Here is an 18,105-nt window from a genome sequence, read left to right as displayed (position 1 = left end):
ACTAACTTTATAGTAATAGTAACAATAGCTATAGTACCTACCTCTACTATGTTTACTACCTCCTTTAAGAGGCTAGGAACCTCTACTTACTCTATCTAAAGACTGTATAGTAACAAACAAACAGCCTAACCTAGGTTAGTACTAATACCCTACTAGGAAAGGAGATTTACTTACCTTAAGTCTTAAATTAAGAGACTTAAGGGCTATGTAAGTTATATAGGCCTCCTTATAGAGGTCCTAAGTTGCCTTGTCCTAGAACTTAGAGATAGAGGTAGTAGCAAGTAATAGGACATAGTTAGCCTTAATAGTAGTAGTAATAACATTGTTAGGGATAAGGGGGGTAGCTGCCTTAGTAGTAATAATAGTAGCGAACTTAGTCCCTAGGAACTAGGGTAGCTATTCCTACTAAGTTAACACTAAATAAACCTAAGAACAAGCTAAAAGCAAAACTAAAAAGCAATAGGAAACCTACTAGAATATACATAGAATGCTATAAAGTATAGTAACTACACTTTAAGCTAGTTAAGGACTAGACATAAGTATAGGCTATAGCTCTATAGGAAATTGCCTAAAGGCAGTAGATGTATAGAACATAGAAGGAATCTACTAAAGCCCTAGAGGGCATAGGAACTAGCATCTTTAAATTAGAAATCTACAATTCCTATTAGCTTAGCCTAAGTTATTACTACTGTGCTAGTATAGTTCCTAAACCTACTAAATCGTTTAAATTGGTTTTATATCTAAAAACAATTAATTAGTATCCTTCTCTATGTTTAGGAGGGGCTACTTACTAGACTTAGAGGGGGGGTTTAGCATTGTTGTTGTAAAGAAAACAATAGGAAGTAGGTAAACCTTAATTTTATATTCTAGCTTATAACAAAGCTGTCTAAATTAGGTTTAGTATAATCTATCTCTCCTTATATAAACAATCTAGAGTCTATAGCCCTAATTAGACTTAATTTAATACTAACCTAGACCCTTACATACAACTTACTACCTTAAATAAAGAAATACCTACTCCTCTACCCTCCTTAGCAACGACTTAGGCTATAACACCCTTAACTTATATAACAAACTAAACATAGAGTTCTATATATATACTTTAAGGACAAAGCACCCTCTAAAGGTAGGGGGTAGTATAAGGATGCCTCCTTACTTAAGTTAGTTATAGTTGTTATATACTGCCCCTAAGACTTAGGGTAGTTATAGTTTAATTACAACTATAAGCCTTAAGTATATAGCATAAAGAAGCCTTAGGTAAATAGGGGGTTAGTTAAGTTAGAGGGGTTTTAAGTATAGAAGGAAATAGGAACAGAGGGTTCCCCCTTTATCTTTTTTATATCCTTTATAGTAGACCTATAGGATTACACTAACTACTATCTAACTTACACTCCTATATACAACCTCTTATAATATAGTGTCCTATGTCCTTATAATAGGGAGTATAGCTCTCTATAGGTATATATAGAAGTATAAGTTAAAGGTAATGCTATATTCTATCCTATAGGTCTACTATAAAGGATATAAAAAAGATTAAGGGGGAACCCTTTATAGCTATTCCCTTAAATACCTAAAACTACTCTAACTTAGTTAACTCCTTATTTACCTAAGGCTTCCTTATACTATATACCTAAGGCTTATAGTTATAATTAAACTATAATAGCCCTAAGTCTTAAGGGTACTATATAACAACTATAACTAACCTAAGTAAGGAAGTATCCTTATAAGTTAAGTAAGTAGGGTATTTTAAGTTAATATAAGCTAGATATATTAATAGTAAATTTCCTTAGCTATCTCTATTACTAACATAGGTGTTACTAGAAAGCTAGTACTTATAAGTTATATAATCTATTATACTAATGTCTTTTCTTCTATATTAGAGAGTAAGTAGACTTCCTTATAAGCTTATGCCTTTGTTTTACACCTAGCTATCTAGTTATATAGTATTTAAGCTAGAACTTAAAAGTATATTACTATAGCCTAAATAGATAAAAACTATCTATTTTTCTAGCTAGTTATTACCTTTTATATATCTTCTTTAGAATATACTTTACTAGTTATATATTTATAGCCTATAGTTAGTAGATATAATAGTTAGAAGCTATAGTAGTTATAAGGATACCTCCTTACTTAGGTTAGTTATAGCTATTATATAGTACTATTAAGACTTAGGGCTATTATAAGTTAGTTATAACTAACAGCCTTAGGCATATAGCATAAGGAAGCCTTAGGTAAATAGGGAGTTAACTAAGTTAGAGTAGTTTTAGGTATTTAAGGGAATAGCTATAAAGGGTTACACCTTTATCTTTTTTATATCCTTTATAGTAAACCTATAGGATTATACTAACTTCTATCTAACTTATACTCCTATATACTACTTCTTATAATATAGTGCCTTATATCCTTATATATACCCTATACCTTAGGGCTAGTAAGAGGGTAGTATATAGCCTTAACTTATAGCTAAGTTAGTAGGGGCCTAACTTTAAAGTAGTAGATAAGGGTAGCTAAGCCCTCTATAGGGAGGGCTTAGAGATTAGTCTATTAAATACCATTTCTATTACTAGAGCCTATAGCTATAGCACACTTCTACTAAACCCTTATAGTTACTCTATACATTACGTTATACTATAACATGTTACTTAAAGCCTTTATGTCTAATCCCCTACCCCCTCTAATAAGTTAAAACCTTATATAAGAAGTGTCTATATACCCTATTATCTTAAGGAAGTAGCGTTATACTAAGTAGGTAGTACCTAGGAAGGACTACTAGACACACTTACTAGCTTGCTACTAAGATGAGACGATCCTCTAGTGCCATTCACTAGTGGCCTTGCTAAGCTTTAAACCTGCTAGTCTTAAACATCCCTAAGCTAACCTAGAGTAGGAATGCTAAGATACCCTAACTAAGCTGGGGTATAGCACTTAGTGGCAGCAGACACGGCGCGATAGCTCCGGGCACTAGGAACGGAGTGAGAATTCAACAATTCTACCTAAAGATCAGGAGCCAATTCCTCACCTAGAGGCCAAAGCCTAGGCTACCCAAGCTAAGGAATCTACTAGAAATTGCAGTGGGAGTGGGAGCCACGAAAGCGACGAGAGTAGCATGGAATTTCATCTTTGATAAATTACACTATGTACTTTTATATATAATTTACTAGTATTTTGCTGTGAAATGCCGAACTTGCGCCGAACTCGCGCGTTGGTCACAGTCGGATCCGACAATTAGATCTATCCCCACAAGATATTAAACTTAGAAATCCGCGTCTTAGGCTTCTCCAGTGGATCAGGATTATTCTTAGCTATCTCAATAAATCTAGCAACAGGTGATTCTTCCAAAGATACAATCTTAGTCTTGTGGTAGAGCTTGTACCCTAGGTACAAAGTCATGACGATGACAAGGTCTAAGTATGCGGAGATAAAGGTTTCAGTGGACCAGCTAAAATCTATGATTAGATTTTTGCTATCAAACTAATAGTTGTTTTGTGGAGAGTAATAGAACTTACTTGTTATGTATGAAGGTTGTATAACCGCTTGTTAGGAAAATCATGGCAAACCCAGTCAAACTCATCCACGCCGCATACGGCTGGAAAGGCGCTGCCCAAGGGAGCTCCTTGCGAGAAATTCCCTGTTTCTTCAAGCTGTAATAGAATCGCAGGTAGGTGATGCAGATAATCATCCAGGTGATCAACTGGGCCGACGCAACGAGATCTTGAAGCCAGGTGAAGACCATTGCGGCGGTTTTGTTCAGTGTCAGGTAGCCTAGCGAGATGAAAGCACAGATGAAGAGGACGGTTAAGTAAGGAACACCCCAGCGATTGACTTGTTTGAAGAAGTTAGGGGCTTGGCCTTTGCGGGCAAGACCGTAAAGCATACGGGACCCAATTAGGACAGCTATATATGTTAGCAACTTTAGAGCTGTCTTCAGAACCCGAAAACATACTGGAGTTGCCTGAGCTCCAAGCACTGGTCATAACAATAGCGTTGATAATATGCGGAACGACCTTGATCCCAGCTCGGGTTGCGGCAATGACAAATGGCGACTGCGCTGCTGTTCCCGAGGTGTTGAGCAGCATTGGGTCATTGGATGGGACCAACAGGGTCATCATGAAAACCGTGACAACTACTTGACCATCAGTATCGTATAGATAGAAAAGAATCAAGGATTCGTACCGTAGAACATGACAACTCTAACAAAGACTCGCTTCGCTGCCTTTGGAATGTTTCGTTGAGGTGCGTATGTCTCAGACGCAGCAATCGCGATGCTCTCAATCGCAGCGAAGGCGTAGGCGGCATTGGAGAAGACAGTCCAGAAACCCATAAATCGTCCTAAAGAGCCCGCGACGCCAAGGTACTGCACAAAAGGGCCAGGGTCGTTCCAGTACTTGAAGCCGACCGAACGATGGTCAGGGCCCCCACCACAAGCGATAATGAGGCCCTAGTCATCAGTCAGCAGCTACATAATATAAGGAAGTACCTTTGAGAAATTTACCATCAAGTTCATCCCAACCACGAGCAAAACCTTTAGACAAGCGAAAGTGAATTCGACTTCTCCATAAATCCTTACCAGCAAAACATTGGAAATTAGGATGAGAAAACCAAAAACTGTGATCCAAATGGCATTGTTGAGGGTGATCCAGTATTGCATCACCACAGCAGCGGCGACCAGCTCAGCAGGGACCGCGACACAAACTTGGTAGACGGCATTCCAACCCATGGCAAATGAAAGAGCAGGATCAACGAAGATCGCTGCAGGTTGAAGAATACCTCCAGCAAGGGGAACAAGGGCACTGCAAATCTTTAGCAGAGCCCAGATAGGGCAGACATAATGGCATACCTAATTTCTCCGATAGAGAGAACAACTCCACAAACGAGAATACCCATGATGGTATAGCCCATACTATGCCACTATCAGATTTTGTACAATATCATTTGATGAGTTCGATTCTCACAAGACACCTGCCGGTCCAGCAGCAACAAGAGCTCGTCCAGACCCCAGGAACAGTCCCGTGCCAATAGTTCCAGCCAACGCAATCATCTGAATATGACGCTGCTTGAGGCCCTTTCTATACAACAAAATCAGCGTGGAGACTACCTGCATACTTGGTTTTGATGGCGTACCTCAACTCCCTCGTCTCCGCAAACTCGGGCGCTCCGGGCACATTAAGGTCTTCGACCATCTCAATATCACTGTTCACGTTGTTCTCGTACTTTTCCGCCATGTTTTATGAAGTTCTCCCGAAAGGGTTGGAGAAAACGTATCTGCAAAAAGGATGATAGATTTCGACGCAGCTGAAGACGGTCCTCAAGCTGCCCTGAGCTGAGTTCTATATACTAAAGAAGAGGAGACCAACAATGTGCAGGATACCTCTAATGGAGAGTAGCAAAATAAAGTTATTTACGTCACGCTCAAGTTTCCGCTTTTGTTAAAAGATAAATCGGCAAATAGCCTTGTAAACCCATCAGCCTCGCTACCCTTGCTTATCTTCATGTCTCGGGTCGACATGCTATCCTGGGTCACTCTCGGCGCGGTTGTCGAGCTGAGAAAGACCTTCTAAGTAAACCTCCCGAAAAAAAAAAAAAGTTTTGGCATGGAGCATCTTAGATCGCTATCAACATCACCGTTACAGAACAATGGTGCGGAACAGTTCTCTTGTCTCTCAGCACAGCTGGAAACGCCACCGAGGTGGCATTGTAATGGGCATGTGGTAGAAGAAGCGCTTGGGGCGTGTCGACCTGCCATGGACCTGTAGTGAGATGTTCAACACCCCGCATTCTCCCTAGAACTAGTTAGGTCCATTGGCTCTAGCGCTAGGAATTGTAGGAGATAACAACACTAGAGAGATTTTGTAATATTATAGGAAGCGGGGTGCCATGGCCCGGCTCGACTTGCCCTCGGAACGATACGTTAGCACGTTTAGCTGTGAAGATGCTAGTTTGTCTTCTAAAAAAGAGCCTCGGAAATGGCATTTGGCTGAAACGGAAAGTCGAGCCGGTACCCGTGACAATACCGAGAACCACGTCAAGAGTGGGAAACACCAACCTCTTGGAATATTACGCGTCGGGAATGTCTACCAGAATTGGGTGGTATCCCAGGCGAGCAGAGTTATCACTTTAGCGCTGTACAAAGTGAAGCCAGAATAGGGGCACCAACGTAGAATACAGTATATAGGTCCGTATAATAAGAATCAATTGACTAAACTAATATATCTACTGGACCTACGGAATTGTTGTAGGCCGGTTTCTAGTACATCTCAAAACATTTCAAACGGTTGATTTCCCCTACAACCATTTATCGAGCCTATTTTCCGTAAAATCTAGCCTCCAAAGCAAAAAGAGGCGGCGGTGATTGGCGGAATGATTGGTATAGTTGGCTTCTTTCTACATCCGACACTTGATGCACTTGGCTTCATGTCATGAATTAATGGCCCGTTTCTTGTCTTTACGTAAGGGCTTCTTCCCTTCTGTGGGAGAACGATTCTCCTATTATTTGCTATTGTCTTCCTCTTCTTGGCATCGGATATCTAAGGATTAAATTAGAGGCTATGAGTAAACATTCCATTTTAAAAGGTGGCGAGGAGAAGATTTTAACAGATAAGAAAGCTGGTTAAAATTGAGAAAGTTACCTAGGTCATTGGCGTAAACTCACTCGTGCATGGCCTCTCGCGGTAGTAACATCGCAAGACACCAGTGATGAACCCCATTGCCATGGTTAATCCCTTACAAAAATCAAGTGGGTGACGCATCTCCGCAAGAAAGGGGCAACGAAGAGGAGAGCACAACTATAGGAGTCTACGCTCTTAGTTAGCTTCGGGTATTGACTAAAGCGCCTGGGAGTGACCTACAAACCAGGTTATCCGTACAATTATGGTAACGCACAATAAGTGGGAATGATGTGTTGTATCGCTATCTGAACCGGACTAATGGAACGCCATATAAAGGACTCCGGCTTCCGTCGGCGACGCGTGGATTTCTTCCCCGAAGTTTCGATACTACTATCATATCTCATCTTGGAAGAGCCATTTAGGTAACACCTCCGTTAAAGCCCAAGTCAAGAAGTTGAGAAGGTCGAGGCGAGTCTGAAGTGGAACAGGGGAAGAAAGTCAAGCCGGGTCATTTTGAGGGCAAATCCATAGTCGGGAAAGTCGACCCGAATTATGATTGAATGTTGCATGTCGAACCGAAGGGTCAAGGCCACCTAGATTGGATGTCAACTCGCAATTGCACTTGATTGAATGATAAATAAAATGGCGGATCAACTTTCAAAATAGAAACAACGAAATAACTTTTTGAGAAAATAGAATGGGGCTGATAATCGTCATTAGAGACGGATTACGAGTAGTTAACTTTTACAGGGATTACTTTTACATCTAAATATATTGACAATATCCGAGCTTCACGAAGCTCTTCTTATTATCACTGTAATTTAGGTGGTAGAGCAGTTCCAATACGCCATAGATTGAGCATAGAATTCCACAATGGCTTGTTTCATCACTCGAAAGCCTATCGCGACAAGTGCGATTCCAAAACACTATGACTTGGTGCTAGAACCTAACCTGGACAAAGCTGTCTTTAGCGGCTCTGTCGCAAGTTGGGCATCCGGTTGTGACGGTCATCGTATCGGAAGACTCTATAGTCATTCGACAAGATCGCTTTCTCCGAACCAGAGATCCTTTGCCCGAGGAAGCTGCGATGTTATATCCGGTACCGTTTAACATTCTCTCTATTAATGGCCCAAACGGTGTGTTGCATGATACGTCGTTCGCAGAGCGAGAAGTCACAATCAAAGTAGAAGGATTTGTCAAGCTGAATGCCGGTCACACTGGGTTATATCGGACATGTTATAGTGCTGAGTATCTTCAAAAGCTGGCTGAAGAGGCCGGCAAGGGCGGCATCCTGGGTGTTGAAGACCGAGCAGGGCTAATTGCGGATGCTGCAGTCTTGGCATCGACAGGTTACCAAAAGACATCAGACTTTCTCCAATTACTTACAAACTTCAGCCACGAATCCCAGTATGTCGTGTGGTATATTATCATTATACATCTTGGTGCGATTCTGAGAGCATGGACATTTGAAAATCAACGTACCCAAGACGGACTGCAGTCGTTTGTCAGGCGTCTAATAGAAACAAAGGCTTCTGAGCTGCAATCTCGCTGACAGTGGGCACGCCGAAAAAAAATTGAAGACTTTACTGTTTTGTGCTGCAGGAGTAACTGGAGACCCTGCAATTGTTGATGCATCTAAGCAAATGCTCTTTGAATTTTCTCGTAACTAGTCAGTCATCGACGCGAATCTTCGGCCACACGTATTTCGTATCGCACTAGAAAATGGTGGGAGTGGCGAGGTAAATAAGCGATTCCTCACTCTTACCTCTGAAGACTGACACTTTCCCGGTACGGCGTGGTTCTCAACGAATATTTAACGGCGAAAACAAGCCCGGAGAGAAATACCGCCCTCCAAAGCCTAGGTTATGCCCGGGACGCAAATTTGGTACAACGAACTCTTCAGCTGCCCTTAAGCAAGGATGTCCGAGACCAGGATGTGCAGTTTGCCATTTCGTTTTTACAAGTTCATCGAACTGGTACCGAGGCTCTGTGGCAGTGGTTGCAGGTCAATTGGAATAATCTCTCAGTGCGGTTCAGTAGTCGGCCCCTAGGAAACATTATCAAAGCTTGTATGGCAGGTTTATAGACCAGAGACCAATTAAAATCTGTAAGGGCTTTTTTTGACACGAAAGAAACGACTTTAATTAAGATGCCCCTAGCCCAAGGACTCGAATCCCTAGCTGTTCAATGCGACTGGGTTGAGAGGGATCGAAGCGACGTTGCAGCTTTCATCGAAAATCTATCTCCCTTGGATCAATAGAATCAATAAAGTGATTTACCTAGCAGTCCCTTACACTACACTACATATAGCAAATGAAGAAAATTAACTAAGTTACTCAAAATTGCCAAGTACTACTAGACAATATAAATGAACCGGGTAGTTTCTTTGCAGTATATTATAGGCGTACTGTCAGGATCAATTTATCTAAGTAATGGTTGTACTATCGAAGGATAACAACAAGAACTTCTAGAATGAGAGGTTTTTATTCTTTAGATATCATTAGAATGCAAGAGTAAGCCATGGTCCAGGAGTTGCTTCTTCAATTCAACGGCCTGGATGACCTTCTCTATGATTGCCAAGTTCTTCTCTTCCTGCAGGCGGCGTGTCACAATCTGCAGGGACACCGGAGAATGTCGATACTTATCAGGTCCGGTATATGTCTTAAAAGAAAAGTCATCGTCTTTGCCGAGAGATTGTTCGATGGCTCGCGGAAAGTTCTCCCACGTGTCGGTTGGCTCCACCTTGCCCACGGGGAAGACGGCTGCAGTGTAGTCTAGTCTGTTGAAAGCGTTGGTATACCCAGCGTATTGGGCTTCATGTATAGCCGGCGCATTCGAAAAATGCACTGGGCAGATGATGGCATCCAGGTCCAGTTCGTCCCATTGGGCTGCGTGGGAGTTCTGTAGTAATTTCCGTTCAGAGTTGAGCTATACGCATTTAATAACGTTAGATTTTTCTGCTCCCATTCGCAAATTCTACCATTTAGAGAATGGACTTACCTTCCAGGTCTCCACTACAGTTAGTGGAGGGGAATTATTTCTCTCAGTCAAAATCCACTGCATTACAGGCACAGCCGGCTCCTCTCCCTGTTTAATGACATCCCAGTATTCCTTACCCGCATCAATGAAAAAGGCCCGGTCCATGGATTTGGTAAGAGCGGGGTGGTCTTTAGGATCCCAATAAACGACCGTATGTCCTGCTTGTTGAATTGCCAGAACAGTTTCGCGCAGACAACGTGTCACAGGTGGCTGCGGCTGAGCGACTCCGTCATGCCACATCACGCCAATCTTCAGATTAGTAGGAAGTGGAATCGGGTTCCAAGGCTTCTCGATCATCTCGGGCTCCTGGCGCCATGGTTCCGACGCCAGGATGACTTGGCAGAAGAGGCGCATATCTTCAACGCAGGTTGCTATAGGACCACAACAACCAATGACGTTCTCCATACCAGAATGAAGTCCTTCTAGTCCACCATGAGGGAGACGTCCAACACTTGGTTTCAGCCCAAAGACGCCGTTAAAAGCGCTTGGTGCACGGATCGAACCACCTAGATAAAATCAGTGTCATATCTCCCTATTAGAAATGGAAGCTTACCCATATCAGTTCCAATCCCAAGTAGACTACCTCGCATGGCAATCAAAGCTGCTTCTCCACCCGAACTCCCACCTGACGATAAGTTGATATTGTATGGATTGACCGTGATCCCATAGATATTGCTCTCTGTTTCGAGAGCCTGTCACGATGTATGTTATGTCAACTGCCATTTCCGGAAGGCTCCATCGTGGATTTTGGATCTAAGGACTTACTAATAACGTTTGTGGATTTGTCGTCTTGACGTGGAATACAGCTCCAGCCTCTCGGAGAACTCTAACGATCATAGCATCCTGGCTGCTGACAGAATCCGCGAGGGAGATCAATCCCGCTGTTGCGGGTGTCCCAGCTAATTCGATGTGCTCTTTGACCGAGATGGGTAGACCGTGCAGTGGACCCTTAGGGCGATGGTGGGTTTGCATGTATTGATCCAGCTCTGCCGCATCCGCAAGTGCCTGTTGGAACATAACTAAGGCAAGACAGTTTACCTGGTTCGGTTATTTAAGAGTCAATATATCCGTACATAAGTATTACAGCACTAGCAAAGTTGAATTGAGTAAGAAATAACGAACCGCTTGATGAGCAATAGCAGCTCTTTTACAGAAGGCGGTCGTCACTTCCACGGCCGTGTAGGTGCCGTTGTGGAGAAACCGAAGCAGCCCGGTCGCCGAGCGAGCAGTGATCTCCAGCTCACGGTGGGTGAGGATGCCACTAGCCTCAGGCAATCCAATTCGGTTCTCTAAGCCCCCCAGTTGAACTAGCGGCACTAGGTATTCTGTAGGGATAGCATTGTTGATCTCAGCCTGCCGTCTAGCAGCAACGAGTTTCCAGCTGGGTGCTACCACATCGACCGCTTTGACATCTGGGATCTCATTGACCTGAGGGGAGGTTTGCTCTGCTACCAACATGTTCGGGCTGAACGAAAGACGAATTGAGAAGGTTTTTAGTTGATAATAAACTTTCATGGTCGGCAAGAACGTCGAGGGATTTTGTCAGTCTTAAGTAGAAAATTAATCTTCGAACAGGAATAGTGGCGTGCACCACTTATTTCGGGACTTACTCTACATTATCTAATTTGGGCGAGTATTGTCGAACTCCAGCGTCAATTCTGTCTGGGTTGGGTGACTCTCTGCGTTGTTCTCGGCTCGACTCTCTGGTGGTGTGGGTCCCAGCTCGACTCTCTACTACGGTCCCGGCTCGACTTACCATTTCAGCCAAATACCATTCCCTAGGCTTTTTTGAGGTAAGAAAAAGGATGAACTAGAGGGGTAGCAATAGAGCCCTGCCCCTGGTACCGTTATTGAGATATTTTATCATCTGAACTTTCTGTCCCTATCTCTATCTGAATAGAAGTCAGAAATATTTCAAGAACATTAGCCCCAAACAGTCTACAGTCGAGCACTAGACACGAACCGCTTCACCATGTACAAGCAAACAAAGGAGAATACAATTAGGGTTTACAAAAATCGAGGTAATAAATCATTCTCTTGTCGCTAGCTCAATCATTAAGTACTATCACAATTGGGATTCGCTGCCTAGCAAATGCTGACCAGTCCCATTCACATAGCACAATATGACTTTCAAACAATTCACTCGATCCTCGCTTCCACCTTTGTTGCGACGGTATCCTTTGTTGTATACGATGACGGCGACGATGAACCACATCCATTCAGTCTTCCAATGACTGCGGTCGCTGGACGCTACAATCCCAATAGTCAGAAATTGCCAGAGGATGATGGGGACGACGAAACGTATGTGCAAAATCATGAGGCATATGACCAGCCTCTCGATATATACTTGCATGGCAATGCAGCCATGGTCTTGAACAAGGTGGCCACTAGTCAGGGTTCCGTGCGTATATGCATCACTGCAACCAAAGGTACGCAATCCTTCACGGAATGCCTAATAGAGGCGCGAAGATGAACACTAATATGACCTACTGAACCGAACAGTAGATGGAGTAGTATTGCACTTTGCACCAAATGGTCACTCTCTAAATTATCGATCCTGCGTCATCCATGGGGATGCTACAAAGGTGACTGATCCTGAGGAGAAGTATCATGCTATGCACCTCTTGACAAACCACATGTGTCGGCGCCGTTGGTCCTCGGTGAATCCCATCGCTCCAAGAGCGATGTCTTCGGTGCAGGTATTGAAAGTCAGCATTCGAAGTGCGTCGGCCAAGGCTCGGGCGACAAATATCAATGGCTTGGAGAGGGAAGGCTTTGGAGAAAGAGATGATGTATATACGGGAGTCGTTCCGCTGTACGAGGTGCTTGGTGAACCCGTACATAGCGGCTATCACCCAGATCGGCCGGTTCAACCTGAGATGCAGCAGTGGATCGATACAAGGAACCGGAGCGAACGAGATTATGCGGAAAAGGTTGCTCAGATACCATCGTCTTAACGTAGGAACAATAACTTAAGTCGTCTTGTACTGGCGGTAATGGCGTACTGGCGGTAGTGGGGTTGGCAGCCCATCGACAACACCACAAAATCAATTATTTAAGCTCTAATACTCGACTACAATATAATCATATACTTCCTCCGAGTCCTCCATAGGTTCCTCCTTTTCTTGCTCAATTATAGCGTTGTTTGCAGCTATAATACTCGTAGTTGTTGACTTCTGCTATGTAGCTTCCTTAGCTTAGAGGACTTGCAACTGCAATTCCTTTATAGAAATTTATAAGTGACCCTCTCAAACTACCCATTTACCTTTTTGTTATACCCTTTAAGTTTAAACAATTAATTATAGATTGCCTATATCCCATTGTTATAAACCTCATAAGTTATATATTTAGTTGGTTTAGTAAGGTGGCTCCAACCCCACTACCGCCAGTACGCCACGACTTACGTTATGATCTCTCAGACGAGTAGGACTCGGCGACCAGACTTCTGGATGATCTGTGGCCATCCTTGAAACAGATAATCGGCCTCTAACGGTGGACTGTCGGATGGAGGCGACGACGACGTATGGCGTTTTTCGGAGCTTGATTTTGCCCAAAAATGTTCCAAAATATCCAATGCTGTCTGGGCGTTGCCAAAGCCTATTGCATCATCCACAGCAGCACGGACAAACTCTCTGAAAAAACTCTGCTTTGGTCCTTCAGCGAGGCATCCTGCTACACAAACCGGCCACAGAATACCTCGAGCCAGCTTCCCACGGTCAGTTCTTTGGATCCGCTGCATCGCCGTTATAGTCCTTTCCACGCTAGTCCTAATTTCCAGTAGTGATGGTTGCACACCACAAACAACTACCAGCCGAAACAATATAGTTAGTTTTATATCTCATTTATATCGATGTATAATAGATTCATTATATAGCGAGGGGCGAATAGAGAGTATGCGTTGGCCCATGCGCTAGTGGAAAGAAAAAATACATACCCACATGAAGATAGACAACTGCCGCGCAAGCAAAAATGTTGGTGATAGTGCCTGTAATTATCTTAGTTTGATAGATTGTTCTGTCATTGCTGCAATAAAGCCCGTATGCATCCAATTCTCTATCCAGGCGCAGGATTGCTATCTCTAGGTCATCTAGGATCACCTTAGATCTAGTGACGAGCCTCCAGGTGCTAAACGACCGGTCCTTGAGACAGTTCATCTTCCATTCCTGCAGGGCACTGATCTCACTGATCAACAGCATGATATGGTTCTCACAGCCCATTATATCCTCCATTTTGATCAAAGGGCCTGAGGGTTGTTCTGACGAGTCAAGTAGCCGTTGAAGGTAAATGTATAGTAATGGACGACGTCCCGTTGATACACCCGCCAAGATATCACTCCACATGAGTGCCCCAATGAGGAATCGACTAGCTTCGTTGTTCTCCGAATCCATTTCGTCGGCGGAGAGGAGCGGAAATTCAGCGGCGCGCATGAGAATGAATCTAGCCACGGCATCCACATGAGTATACCACTCATCTATGCCGCCACGACAAAGCTGTAGTAGGACATGTTAGGTTAAAAAGTATTATGACAGGGGACAGAATATCATGACATACATCAAATGAGATCAGCTGACTGCAGCATGCAAGAATCGGAATGTACCCCGCCGTTAGGGAACTTGATCCGTAATCAGAAATAAAACTTCGCAAGCCTATTAACGCAGCGGCGTGGTATTCTCGCAATTCAACTAACGTATCCGTTCGATTATAGCCGTCATGGAAATTGTTGCTGCCTCCCTTCTGTTGTTGTAAACAATGTAAATGCAGAGCGCTGAGGCTGAGGGCTGCGTGTCGAAGGGGAGGGATGGTTTCAAGGAGAGAGAGGAGCCAGCTCGGCGACGGCAACGTCGTGCTGATGTATTTCTGATGGAAATACTGCAAGGCAAAGACGTGATTGAGGTAGTGCCTTAGCAGTTCATTCTCCCGCCCCGTTAGATTGAGCAGTGTCCACCGCTGCGTCAGCGCTCGCTCCATATTCGTCGCCGTTGGTTGATTTCTGACTTCAGCAGGGGAGAGTAGAGACGGCCAGAGATTCACATCGACATCCCCGGCAAGCATCTCATTGATGAGCGGTAAGAGCATGGCTTCATCTGTTGCAGGACCGCCACCGTGATTGTGATTCCAAGATTCACTTACTTCATTATTCACTAATGACTCTTCTGCGCAGTCTAACCGTTGTGATGGGGGGGGGGGAATCTGCGCCTCCATCAGGCTTTCATTTCGCTCCGTATTGGCCGCTCGTGCTCGGCGCCGTCGATTGTCTGCGACACGAGCTTTGATGACTGCCAACTGTTCTGCCTCTCGTAGTCCACCATCTTTCCAGGCAGGCTTTGGACCATATCCATGGCAAGAAATCCCACAACGTAGGCACCTTCGGCAATGATTCGGGTCCTCATCACACTTTAGCTTGCGAAGCCGACATGTCCAGCACCCCGAGCTCCTAGGTCCATCAGTGCTCATGCTTGGAGCTATGGGCCTGAACACTTGCTTTATCCTAGGATACAGAGAGAGTTCTAAGTGTAGCCAAGAATGGAGGTCTGCTCAGTCACCATCTGCTTGTAGAGGGCCAATCCGATCCTTACCCTCCACTAAGACTAAGGTTATAAGGTTTGCGAGTGGTAGCGAAATATGATTAGTCGGTAGGGCACGGTTCGAGTCTTTATAGTATCACTAAGGTGGTGCTGGTGAAATAAGAGTTATAATGTAGAAACAAAGCAGCGACTTTAGTGCCTCAGGTAGAAGCTAAGCCGAAAGTCGTAACTTAGGACACACGTGATTTAATTATCTGGCCCTGAGCCTGCCTGAGCAAAAGCGGCGCGGGGCACATTGCCGTTAAGGATATGCAGTGTCGAGAGTCCGAAATGTGAAAGACTTTGGCAGCGAATTCGATACCGGAATCTAGACCTGGACATGAAACTTGACAGTGGTGTGATTTCCGAGCGCGAACCAAACTTGTAGAATTCCATGGGGCTACGGCTCTTACTTATGCCGTGGCCCCGAAGCTATCCTATGTACGAAACTACACTAATATGACTAAGTTTCACTAAATGTAGTTGCCTGATTCTGCCTGATTCCTAGGGCCAGAATCTCAGTGCCTCTATGAAATAATCACATGATGTACCGAGATAACCACTGTCGAGCATTCAGAAATCGCCCTTCTGAGAATGACCGCAAGTACTTCCACATATCATGGCTAGACAGCTTCCGATCGCAGATCTTCACGCCTGTGACGGAAGTCCTGATATTGCCAACGCTGGAGAATATAAAACGGGAGACATTAAGGCCTGCTCCATCAGTGGAGGCCCTTCGACAATTACGTGTGAAAAGACTGTCCGCGAAGATCGTTGTTCAACGTCTCTCAGGCTTCCCCATCAGTGTTCAAAATAAATGTCGCCTATGTCCATGACACGTTCCTCGTTCAGGCGCGAGGCCTAGTTCCTACTCCCAAATTTACAGGGGGTGTATGTACTATTTCAGTGAGATGCAGCTGAGATAATCGTGGTGGAGGACTATGTCTGAACGTAGGTGACCCGAGCATCCCCCCAACCTAAGTTGACCCACCCCACTTTCGGAAAAAATTCAGCTGACCCCCCTATAAATAAATCCTTAACTTCTAACCTTCTACCTTCTATTAAAAACACTACTAAGTCTACTACTACCTACTACTACTACTATAATAGCGCCTATAAAGCTTAACGATAATGTATAAATACAGTACTAATAGATTTGTAAGGACACAGGACACCGTATCACGAGAGGTTGCATATGGGAGTGCGAGTCGGATAGTAGTCGGTGCAATCCTATAGGTCTACTACGAAGGATACAAAAAAGATGAAGGGGGAACCCTCCGTTCCTGTTTCCTTCTATACCCGAAACCCCTCCGACTCAGCTAACCCCCTATTTACCTAAGGCTTCCTTACGCTGTGTGCCTAAGGCTCGCAGTCGCGATTGAACTGTAACTGCCCTAAGTCTTAGGGGCAGCACGTGACGACTGTAACTAACCTAAGTAAGGAGGCATCCTTACAAGATTAATAATTCTACTAATAGCTATAATAGGCAGCCTATAAGGCCTATAAGCTCCTTACTAAACGCTTACTTAGAATAAAGCTTTTTAGTAAAGATATAAGTTTAATTCTAGCTTAACTTTACTTTTAACTTTATGTTAGGTTTAATACATTATTAATACATTAATAATATATTAGGATAATAGGCTCCTTATTATTAGATCTAGAGAGCTCTTTTATTAGTAATCCCTATAGATACCTAAGTATCTAGGGTATCTAGATACTTATATATAGATACTTATATCCTTAAGAATTTAACAAGTATCTAGATACTATAAGTATCTACAGATATATATCTAGATACCTACTAAGATGTAACGCTAGGTCTTAAACTATAAGACTTACAAAGGTTTCGTTACGTTAGTTTACTTAATAGAGGAGGTAGGGGATTAGACACAAAGGCTTTTATAAAACACGTTATAGTATATAACAAATACTATATTAAGTTGAGCACGAAGCTCCTATCTAAGAACTATCTATCTACTTATATAGTAGCGTTGTACTAAAGGGAATAGTTGGAATAGCAGACTCTCTAACTATTCTTACTATTCCTACTAATCTAATTACGTGTACATCCTATAAGAGGTGCTACACTTATTATAGGTACTAATTCCTATAGGTGCCCTTCTAAGGAGGCACCTTACTCTATATAGGTGCCTTTCCTAATAGGTACCTTTCTTTTACTAGGTACCTTCTACAAAAGGTACCTTTTCCTAAAGGTGCCCTTATTAACTAAGCTACTTACAATCTCTACGTCTATTTCCTACTACTAATTAGCTATAAGCTATTTTACCTTATTATTCTATCTTATAGCATATAGGTTACATGTTTTAGCTATAACACTAGGTCCCCTCCCTTAAGGCCTAGTCCTATAGGCCATTACTAACTAAGAATCTACTAGCCTACTTAAGTGTAGTAGGTCCCTTATATTCATAGGGTAGGTAAGGCCATAACTATGTCTTCCTCTAAATACTTAAAAATCAAAGAACGTAAACTACTTACTAACTATATAACCTATAAAGGGGTTGAAATGCCTTCCTATTCCTACTATAAGAAACGAGGTCTCTGCTACCTTGCTTCTACATCCTTAAAACGATGTAATAAATGTGTTCGTTTAAATTCCTATAACTATAATGTCTCTAGTCCCTCTACTAGTGACTAGTAGTTACTATAGAAAGAAGAGGACTGTCTTTAACTTAAAACTCACATAACTTATAAGGCTATAGTAACTGCTATAGCCTATCTTAACTGCCTTAAGTAGTAGTAGGATCTCCTTAAGACCTAAGGTGCTAAGATGCTTCACTATGGTTTAAAGACCCTTAATGAACTAGAGGAGGTAGAAGAACATAAGTAGTAAGAAGCTAAAGCCTATAGTTACCTTACTAGTCCTTCTATAACTAACC

General features: G+C 43.1%; 5 protein-coding genes across 5 annotated transcripts; 2 read left to right on the top strand and 3 right to left on the bottom strand.

The window, feature by feature from the left end:
• Window positions 1-3,231: 3,231 nt before the first annotated feature.
• On the bottom strand, window positions 3,232-5,222 carry VE01_08813 (uncharacterized protein; the record flags this gene model as incomplete). Its single annotated transcript, XM_018278232.1, has 8 exons — window positions 3,232-3,439; window positions 3,507-3,894; window positions 3,944-4,123; window positions 4,174-4,438; window positions 4,493-4,790; window positions 4,838-4,900; window positions 4,953-5,066; window positions 5,122-5,222. 8 exons carry the CDS (start codon window positions 5,220-5,222, stop codon window positions 3,232-3,234), a joined length of 1,617 nt encoding a protein of 538 aa, XP_018126941.1.
• A 2,256-nt stretch (window positions 5,223-7,478) lies between these two features.
• APE2_2 (Aminopeptidase 2 mitochondrial) lies at window positions 7,479-8,141 on the top strand (the record flags this gene model as incomplete). The annotated part of the gene is made up of 3 exons (XM_018278231.1): window positions 7,479-7,515; window positions 7,577-8,083; window positions 8,134-8,141. The coding sequence occupies 3 exons, from the start codon at window positions 7,479-7,481 to the stop codon at window positions 8,139-8,141; spliced, it is 552 nt and encodes a 183-aa protein (XP_018126940.1).
• An 838-nt stretch (window positions 8,142-8,979) lies between these two features.
• Window positions 8,980-11,274, bottom strand: VE01_08811 (uncharacterized protein). The gene is made up of 6 exons (XM_059464008.1): window positions 11,255-11,274; window positions 10,767-11,191; window positions 10,410-10,682; window positions 10,198-10,336; window positions 9,606-10,150; window positions 8,980-9,533 (listed from the first exon to the last, which is right to left on the bottom strand). The coding sequence occupies exons 2-6, from the start codon at window positions 11,157-11,159 to the stop codon at window positions 9,096-9,098; spliced, it is 1,788 nt and encodes a 595-aa protein (XP_059319390.1). The 5' UTR covers window positions 11,160-11,191; window positions 11,255-11,274; the 3' UTR covers window positions 8,980-9,095.
• Window positions 11,275-11,438: 164 nt separating this feature from the next.
• On the top strand, window positions 11,439-12,722 carry VE01_08810 (uncharacterized protein). Its single transcript, XM_018278229.2, has 3 exons — window positions 11,439-11,665; window positions 11,762-12,073; window positions 12,147-12,722. Exons 1-3 carry the CDS (start codon window positions 11,617-11,619, stop codon window positions 12,599-12,601), a joined length of 816 nt encoding a protein of 271 aa, XP_018126942.2. The 5' UTR covers window positions 11,439-11,616; the 3' UTR covers window positions 12,602-12,722.
• On the bottom strand, window positions 12,671-15,628 carry VE01_08809 (uncharacterized protein). Its single transcript, XM_018278228.2, has 3 exons — window positions 14,196-15,628; window positions 13,579-14,134; window positions 12,671-13,448 (listed from the first exon to the last, which is right to left on the bottom strand). The coding sequence occupies exons 1-3, from the start codon at window positions 15,096-15,098 to the stop codon at window positions 13,060-13,062; spliced, it is 1,848 nt and encodes a 615-aa protein (XP_018126977.1). The 5' UTR covers window positions 15,099-15,628; the 3' UTR covers window positions 12,671-13,059.
• Window positions 15,629-18,105: the final 2,477 nt, after the last annotated feature.

This window comes from Pseudogymnoascus verrucosus, assembly GCF_001662655.1.
Source record: "Pseudogymnoascus verrucosus strain UAMH 10579 unplaced genomic scaffold scaffold_51, whole genome shotgun sequence".
In the NCBI taxonomy this organism is placed as follows: domain Eukaryota; kingdom Fungi; phylum Ascomycota; class Leotiomycetes; order Thelebolales; family Thelebolaceae; genus Pseudogymnoascus; species Pseudogymnoascus verrucosus.
Note: the sequence above shows the minus strand (reverse complement) of the source record. Positions and strands in the feature narration are given on the sequence as shown.

Coding starts and splice junctions, on each gene's coding strand:
- VE01_08811 (XM_059464008.1), bottom strand. CDS start 11,159: ATGAAAGTTTATTATCAACTAAAAACCTTCTCAATTCGTCTTTCGTTC. Junction 10,683..10,766: donor CTGCTATTGCTCATCAAGCG/GTTCGTTATTTC, acceptor TAACCGAACCAG/GTAAACTGTCTTGCCTTAGT. Junction 10,151..10,197: donor TGGGATTGGAACTGATATGG/GTAAGCTTCCAT, acceptor GATTTTATCTAG/GTGGTTCGATCCGTGCACCA.
- VE01_08810 (XM_018278229.2), top strand. CDS start 11,617: ATGTACAAGCAAACAAAGGAGAATACAATTAGGGTTTACAAAAATCGA. Junction 11,666..11,761: donor TAGGGTTTACAAAAATCGAG/GTAATAAATCAT, acceptor CCATTCACATAG/CACAATATGACTTTCAAACA. Junction 12,074..12,146: donor ATGCATCACTGCAACCAAAG/GTACGCAATCCT, acceptor TGAACCGAACAG/TAGATGGAGTAGTATTGCAC.
- VE01_08809 (XM_018278228.2), bottom strand. CDS start 15,098: ATGAGCACTGATGGACCTAGGAGCTCGGGGTGCTGGACATGTCGGCTT. Junction 14,135..14,195: donor GTCAGCTGATCTCATTTGAT/GTATGTCATGAT, acceptor GTCCTACTACAG/CTTTGTCGTGGCGGCATAGA. Junction 13,449..13,578: donor AGTTGTCTATCTTCATGTGG/GTATGTATTTTT, acceptor TTCGGCTGGTAG/TTGTTTGTGGTGTGCAACCA.